This window comes from Zingiber officinale, chromosome 2A (genome assembly GCF_018446385.1).
Source record: "Zingiber officinale cultivar Zhangliang chromosome 2A, Zo_v1.1, whole genome shotgun sequence".
In the NCBI taxonomy this organism is placed as follows: Eukaryota; Viridiplantae; Streptophyta; class Magnoliopsida; order Zingiberales; family Zingiberaceae; genus Zingiber; species Zingiber officinale.
In genome coordinates this window covers 33,675,676-33,683,322 of record NC_055988.1, presented here as the reverse complement: position 1 = coordinate 33,683,322, position 7,647 = coordinate 33,675,676, and the positions used below count along the sequence as shown (strand labels likewise).

Below are 7,647 nucleotides of genomic sequence, written 5' to 3'. Positions count from 1 at the left end.
CTTTCCTTAAAAGAGATATTTTAATTTTTGATAAAACTTTCCTTTTTGGTAACCATGATTTAAAAAAGAAGTTTTAATTTTAATCTTTCTTTTTTTGTAGATGTCTACATGATTTAAAAGAGAGAGATTATTTTTAAAACTTTCCTTTATTGCCATGTACAATCGGAAATTTAGAAAAGAGAGATTTTAATTATTGTTAAAATTTCCTTTTTAAAGGGTGGCCACAAATAAGGAAGTTTTAATTATGTTTAAACTTTCCTTTTTTGTCATGAGCAAGGATTATAAAAGAAGAGGAGGTAATATCTTATGGTGTAACATATATTATTATTCTCCTCTTCTCCTTGCTAGTGGTCGACCCTCTCCTTCTCTCTTCCCTTAAGGCCGGCGGCATCTATATTCCCTTCTTCCTCCTTTTCTTCCTTCTAAGGCCCGAGCTTGAAGAAGAAGAAGAAGAAGAAGAAAACAAGAAGTACCTAGGTGGTCGGTTGCTTGGAGGGGAAGAAGAAGAGAAGGAGTTTCCTATTTTGGCATCCCTTGGTGGCTCGAGAGTCTTGGAGGAGGAGAAGTGGTTCGGGTGGATTCCATCTTGGTAGATCGTTGCCAACACAACGTCCAAGAAAAGGAGAGGAATACAACAGAAGATCAAGAGGTCTTTAGCCACAAAGAAAGGTACAACTAATTAATGGTTTCCGCTTCGAACTAATTAGTTAGTTTTCTTTGCATGGATTCTGAAACACCAACACAAGAGCCTATCGATTTTATGTTTCAATTTCATGCTATCGATTTTGTATTTCGATTTTGCGTTTCAATATTGTGTTTCTATTGTGGTCTCTGTAGTTAAAGTTAGGGTTACTGTAAGAAGTTAAATATCCAATTTCTTTGAAAGGCTTTGTCTAGGAAGTGGTGGATGATCCCATAACCAAGAAGGTCTAGTCCCTCGTCATGTTTAACCTGGAGTCAATCTTTGAAATAGATATTTAATCAACTTATGTAATATGGTTTAACTTAGGATGTTCACATCGATTAAACTTGAAGAAAAAATGTTAAGTGTCATTTTCAATCCAAGTTTAACTTCTGAAGAGCAACTTGGATTCATAATGTTAACATCGTTTGCAATCCAAGTTTAACTTCAGTAGAGCACATAGGTAGCTAGGTTAAATTCTGTGCTTGTACAAATTTTTGTACAAGGGAAACAGAACGGTGTTCCAAGTAGCAACGAACACAATAAGTTAGAAAGGTTCCAAGCAAAAAAATCGTTACATATTTTACTACTGAGACGGAATACATTGCAATTTCTAAAGTAGCAATGGAAGTGGTTTAGATCAAAAAGTTTGACACTGAACTTTGATGAGGTTCCGAGCATTAAAGCAGTACTAGCTTACTGTGACAATAATGAGGCCATTGACCGGGCCAAGGAACTAAGGTATCATCAATGATCTAAACATGTGTTTCACCGCTATCACTTGATCGAAGAGATCAAAGTAGGAATGAAATACAAATCGAGAAGATTTTCATCGAAAGGAACTTAGAGGATCCTTTGACGAAACATCTACCTCAAAATAAGTTTGAGAGTTATATAGAGACCTATGGTTAGGGTACCACGGTGATTGGTATTTGGCCAAGTGGGAGTATGTTATATTTGAGAGGTGTCCTAAGGCAATCGTCTTATGATTTGTATCTATTTATTGGATAAATAGAAATCATTTCTATGTTGGCGAGTATAATAAGCTAAAGGATCGGAAGATTGGACCGTGTGAGATATTACAGAAGATCTATAATAATGCTTACAGGTTGCGTCTTCCTAGTCATTTGAAGGCATTTGATGGCTTCAATGTGAAGCACTTGACTTTTTACTCTGTTGATACTAATGATACTACTACGAACTCGAGGATGAGTTCTTTTCAACTCAAGGCAACTAATACAATACCAACATAGGAGAACTCAATCTTCTGAGGGGCGTAACTTTTGACTCAGAACTTGGAATTATACTTTGTCAACGCTCACACATGCAAAATTTGAAAATCTATATTTGTTATTAGGGAACCCGTAACCGTCAAGTTTTCGGCTTAAAATCAACCATTTAGACCTTTTTCGGAGGATTCAAACTTTTTTTTGCTATTTTTAGTAATTTTAGTTTTTATGGTAATTAGGGTATTTTTGGTATTTTTATTTATTTTTATTTTTTTTGACAAACAGTAGGATTCTTTTTGGTGTTCTTCATATTTTCTTCTTGTCTTCTCCAATATTCCTTCTTATTTTGTCCACAGGATAAACGTTATCATGTCTGGCATTAATTATTATCTTTTTATACCCAATATATCTTCCACATAAGTAAGTGTGTTGATGCAAGAGGATTGAGCATCAATAGACCATAATTTTTTATTTGGATTGAACCATATGACTTTTAACCATTCAAAAATCTACAATTAATTATTTAGTGGAAGTTACAATACTTTAATCTTGAGTCCAAAAAACAAAATGTCGTTTAAAATCTTTTCAAATATTACAAAGATTTTATTTTTTTTAAGATTATTTTTTTAAGTATTGGTTAATTGATATTGGAGCATTATTTTTTTATTTTAAATCCAACTTTATTAAATCTAAAATCTTTTCTTAAGAATTTTTTTTTAATATTGGCTAATTGATATTAGAGCATTATTTTTTTATTTTGAATCCAATTTTATTCACTCTAATTTTTTTTATATTGGTTAATTGATAGTAGAGCATTATTTTTTTATTTCGAATCTAACGATTAAACTTAACTTGGATACGACTTCGCTAACCGATTTCTTATTCAAACTTTCACATCCAAAATAATCGTTATCCAATCACCTCATGACTTAGTCGTCTGTTAAATTATCACTTTTGATTTACTGGACAACACTTTGACCAAGCACTCAGAATAGTTAAGGTCAATCCCATTGAGTGCACTTCGGCCATGGCTGACCTGCTCATAAAGCAGTTCAGCTTATGAGTCACTTGTAAGATTATTGGTTTAGGCACTTTAAGAATTTGCATCTATAAGAAAAACATCAGCAAACAAAAGGACTCGATGTGCTTTAATCAAAATGGACGTAGAAAACATACATACCCAATAAGAGTTATTTAGCAATCTAGCACTTTATCATGTTCTTACGCAGGTTTCATGCTGCCATCTTCCAACAAAACATTTGACAATAACATCGCATGAAGCAGCAAGCAAAAGTCAAAACAAAACACTTTACATGCGTAGAACAGTCGGACCTCAAAACTGGATTAGTGTTTTCCCCCCATTAGACTATTCTATTCTATCCCTACCCCAAATGATCCATGGAACTGGCTAGCATTTGTTCTAAGCAAAATAGGAAGGATCCTTCTTTTCTTCACTATAATAATAATAATAATAAAAAGAAAATACTAGCATTACTGTGTCGTAGAATGCCCCTGGCCCTTCATTGCTGATTGTCAACTTGATTCCTGAGTTGTTTACTATTTGCAGTGAACAAGCACAAATCTTGGCTGCAAACACTAACCACGGAGTTCTTGAGTTGCTCTTTTGCAGTGAAGAGGCACAGGTCTTGCTGATAAACGGTGACAGAAGCATTCTCAACCAAACTGCAAAATGTCAAGCCGGGAGCTGCACCGCAAGGAGCTTGAAACTGCGTATGGTTTCCAAAGAGATGGGGTGTCACATTGTCCAATTGCTGTCCATTCTCAAATTTATCAGATGGGGACTGGTTTTGTTCCATTTGGAGAGACAATTTGGCCCGTTTTGTAGTTGCTCCGATCGGTAGATCAGTGTTTGCGATCGCTTCCACATCGTACCTACTGAGTTCAAAGTTAGTGACAGCATTTGTGCCGCGAAACTTGATGGCAGCTACATCATATGCCTCAGCAGCTTCTTCTTCAGTAGCTGTGAAAGGTTCCAACTTTTAGTGTATTTCAACTTCAAGATGTTAGAAAAGTAACAAGGCATAGACAGATTAAATCCTTCATATGCTGAAACACTGCCGATCTAAAACAGATGATGCAAAACGAATTAAGTTGAGAGCTAATACTTAGATTTCAATCCCTCAAGAATTTATAGTAAAAGTACCCACCAAAGGTTCCTAGATAGAGATCCTTGTTGCCTGCGACTCGGCCTATCCTTGCCTGCCACCGTCCATGTTGATGGTGCCTGATAAGAATTACAGAAAGCAATCAGCTCAGGAAATTTTGAAGCATAATTTAAAAGCAAGACACTGAGTTTTCACCTGGTCACTCCTCTGTAGATGGAAGCGCCCCTTGAGAATCCACTGCTTTTTCTAGAAATCCAGACAAATCAAATTAAGCAGATGCCACTATTTAGTTTTTTTAATCCAGAAAACAGGACTGTGAGCTAATACCTTCTTATAGATGCAATAAACTCTTGCTTGGACATACACTTCATTTCTTCAATCTCCTTGCTGTAATTGCTTACCTACAAATTAAAGAATACTAAAGGTTTATCAGTAAGCTATCGAAGAGGATTGGGAGGGGCAAAAGGAAATAGAGGAAGTTCTCCAATCCTATTTACACGTGGAATGGAATAGAAAGAAATATTTTCCCTTCTATTGGAAACAAAACTGTGTTGAACGATCATTGACGTTGCCGAAACAGTTTTGGGCCTCAAAGTAAAGATCCAGAATAAATAAAATGATGCACATAAATGCCTCTTAGCATTAAAGATTTGGCAGTGGAGAAGATTACTGGAAAGTTGGTCGTGGCCGTCGGACCCCAATATTTTAGAGCTGCGAGATCATAAGCTATAGCTGCCTTTTGTTCTTTATCATAGCCACCTGTCTCATGTTGAAGCGCCATTATCATCTTGGTTCAAGAACTACTTCACCTCTTATAAATTGAGAAAGCAAGATCACTCACCCAGATACACTGAACACAAATAGCCACGATATTCCCATGCAAAACAAAAAACAGGAACGGTAGATTAGACAAAAGGAACAACAAAAGGCTATATTAAGTGAAAGATCATCTGCTGCTATTCTTTACACAGTTCTAGTTATTTTTTCAGAAGTTTTTGAGAAAATGAGCCTTTCGCTATGCAACCAGTTATCAAATCAAGATCCTCTACGTTCAAGTTCAAGTTCAACGACAGAATCATTGGCTGACAGCAAAATATCCAAACAACTTGCCATAGAAACTTAGCTTCAAATGAAATGAATGCACATCACAAAAGGATTTGTAGATACTGGAGAAGGTGAAAAAAAAATCCAAACTGTTCTGGTGTAACATCAGAATAAACCCGAGCAAGCAAGCGAACGAAGCTACAATATGATTGATGGGAATCACTAGAGAATGAATGACCTTTTGGTAATATTACTTCAATCGAACAGAAGAAGCAAAAAATACTCTCGCTATTTCCGTGTAACATCAGAGTATTACATCACTCAATCTCTAGCTAAAGTGAAGCTTAACGTGATTGATAGATAGATGGGCGTGTTGATTCACGCACAGCCAATCTAGTGAAGTGACTAATGGTAACTCTGCCGGCCCCGCTGCTTCTGGGCTCCAGTCAAAGGCTCTCTACGTCTGCACCAGAGAGACTCATTTTGACAAGGAGCAATCTTCCCTCCCGCTGAAAAAGGTCGATCAGTGGCAGTGTACACTCTCTTCACTGATACGACCCACCCCTTTCTTTTCCTCGCAGATTAAGAGCGGTGTGTCGTCACATCAGTGTCACTCACTCAAATAAATCCCACATCTCTCTACTGTGTCCTATGCCACTATGATGGGGGCCGAGCCCTCGCACTGTGGCACAGGACACAGGGCTCCTGGCTGACATGCCAAGCAAAGATCGACTAGAATACGTGGGGCCCGTGATGTTACCTATATCGCTATTATTTCTTTTGTTAAATAAGGCGCGGAGTGCGATCAGGTGGGGGATCGACTGTGACAGTCAAGGCCCAAGGGGAAAGAAAAAACAAAAACAAAGGAAAGGGGAAGAAATGGATCGCTGTGGGAGTGGCGCGGCATCTCGCGGACAACGTGCAACCAAATCCGCCAGCTGCTGCAGCGGCCGTACCGCTGCCCTCGGGAGGCAGGCAGTACGCAACCTGCATTTACCGTCGATTTTCTCTCGCTGAATTCTCTCTCCATTTAATCTCTCAGGTAAATTATATGTTAGTAGGAGGAGAGGAGAGGAGAGGAGAGAATAAAAAAAATGAGGCGGAATTTTGCATGGAGATGGAGGAGCAGAGTGACCTTGGCGACCCTTGCGCTTCTGTCCCTCCCTGCGGCACGTGTTGTCCCAGAGATGCGCCTCATACCGCCCAGTCCACCGGTGCCTGCCGCAGAAGGCGCGCACGAGTGAGCTCGCTCCCGTCGCATGCACGTGTGGCGTTGAGTGCCGACTATAATTAATCGATTAATTAATTAGTTAATTAATTAAAGTACAGAGCACCTGGTGACGCCGCGGTAGACCGACGTGCGCTGGCCGGCCGCGGACGGAACTATAGGCCCCGCGGCGGCAGGGGAGGAGACCTCGACGACAGCCGTGCCAGCGGAGGAGGAATCCTGGGCGTCGGTAACCTGGGCGAGGGGATCCGAGCAGGGTTCGGCGGTGAGGAGGTCTTCGAGCTTGAGATCGGTCGCGGCAGGGGCGGGAGGGAAGAAGTACTGGAAGTACGACTCGTGGTCGTCGTTGGAGGAGTGGACGAGGTCGAAGGCGGTAGCTTGCGGACGGAGTAGCATCTCCACCGGCGGTAGGCCGAAGGAGATCCAGTTGTGGCCCATACTGGAGACGGGCAGAAGACAAGCAAAGTTTGAAAATGGTGGATTGTGGTGGGCGAGCAGCTAATGCAGTCGAGAATAGAAGAGGGGAGAAGAGAGGGACAAAAAGGAAGGTTGGCGCTTAGCGTTGCTGACTGTGGCAAAGAAGTCATGCATAATAAATAGCATCAGAAAGAAGAGATAAAGATAGAGCGAGGCATTAGATAGGAGAGAGAGAGAGAAAGAGAGAGAGGGAAAGAGAGATACATCGCCGCTGCAGTCAAGGAAATCTGTCATAAGAAGAAGCAGCTTTGCGGAAGTCCGGGCGGCGAAGCGAAAGAAAAATTTTAAAAATAAAAAATAAATCAACCGTCTTTCGTGACGGAGAGAGAAAAGTAGTTTTGTTTTTCTTTTATTTTCTTTTGCTTTCTGTTTGGGCAATTTAACGAATCGCTCCTCTAATTTTCTGTTTCACCGCAATTAATCACGTATTATTATTATTATTATTATTATTATTATTTTTAATAATAGATATTCCGTTTAGATTGACTAATTTTAAAATATTAATTCGTTGTCTTGAAAATTTCCTATTGATTATTAAAATAAATAAAAATAAATTCATGACGGAATAAAAATAAATTCATGACGGATAAATCATCAGTCCAATATTTGTAGATCAGTTACTTATTAAAGAATTTTTAATATGGCTAATCTATGGATAGTCTAGCTAAGATCAATGGTGTAATAAAAGTGCACTTTCTTAGTTTCTTAAATATTTAAGGATCGTATTTTAATTTTGATAAATTAACGAATAAATTTTTCTTAATATAGTTAACTTAAAGATACTAAACTGAGGAGTCTCAAATTGCTAGTGCTTCCTGATTTATGCTCTACGATTCTTCTTAGAATCAAACTTATTAATTA

At 38.7% G+C, this 7,647-nt stretch overlaps 1 protein-coding gene across 1 annotated transcript; it reads right to left on the bottom strand.

Moving 5' to 3' along the window:
* Positions 1-3,119: 3,119 nt before the first annotated feature.
* LOC122041010 (AP2-like ethylene-responsive transcription factor AIL7) lies at positions 3,120-7,017 on the bottom strand. Its single transcript, XM_042600531.1, has 8 exons — positions 6,416-7,017; positions 6,217-6,299; positions 4,879-4,887; positions 4,708-4,796; positions 4,365-4,438; positions 4,233-4,283; positions 4,080-4,156; positions 3,120-3,892 (listed from the first exon to the last, which is right to left on the bottom strand). The coding sequence occupies exons 1-8, from the start codon at positions 6,745-6,747 to the stop codon at positions 3,432-3,434; spliced, it is 1,176 nt and encodes a 391-aa protein (XP_042456465.1). The 5' UTR covers positions 6,748-7,017; the 3' UTR covers positions 3,120-3,431.
* Between the last annotated feature and the right edge of the window lie 630 nt (positions 7,018-7,647).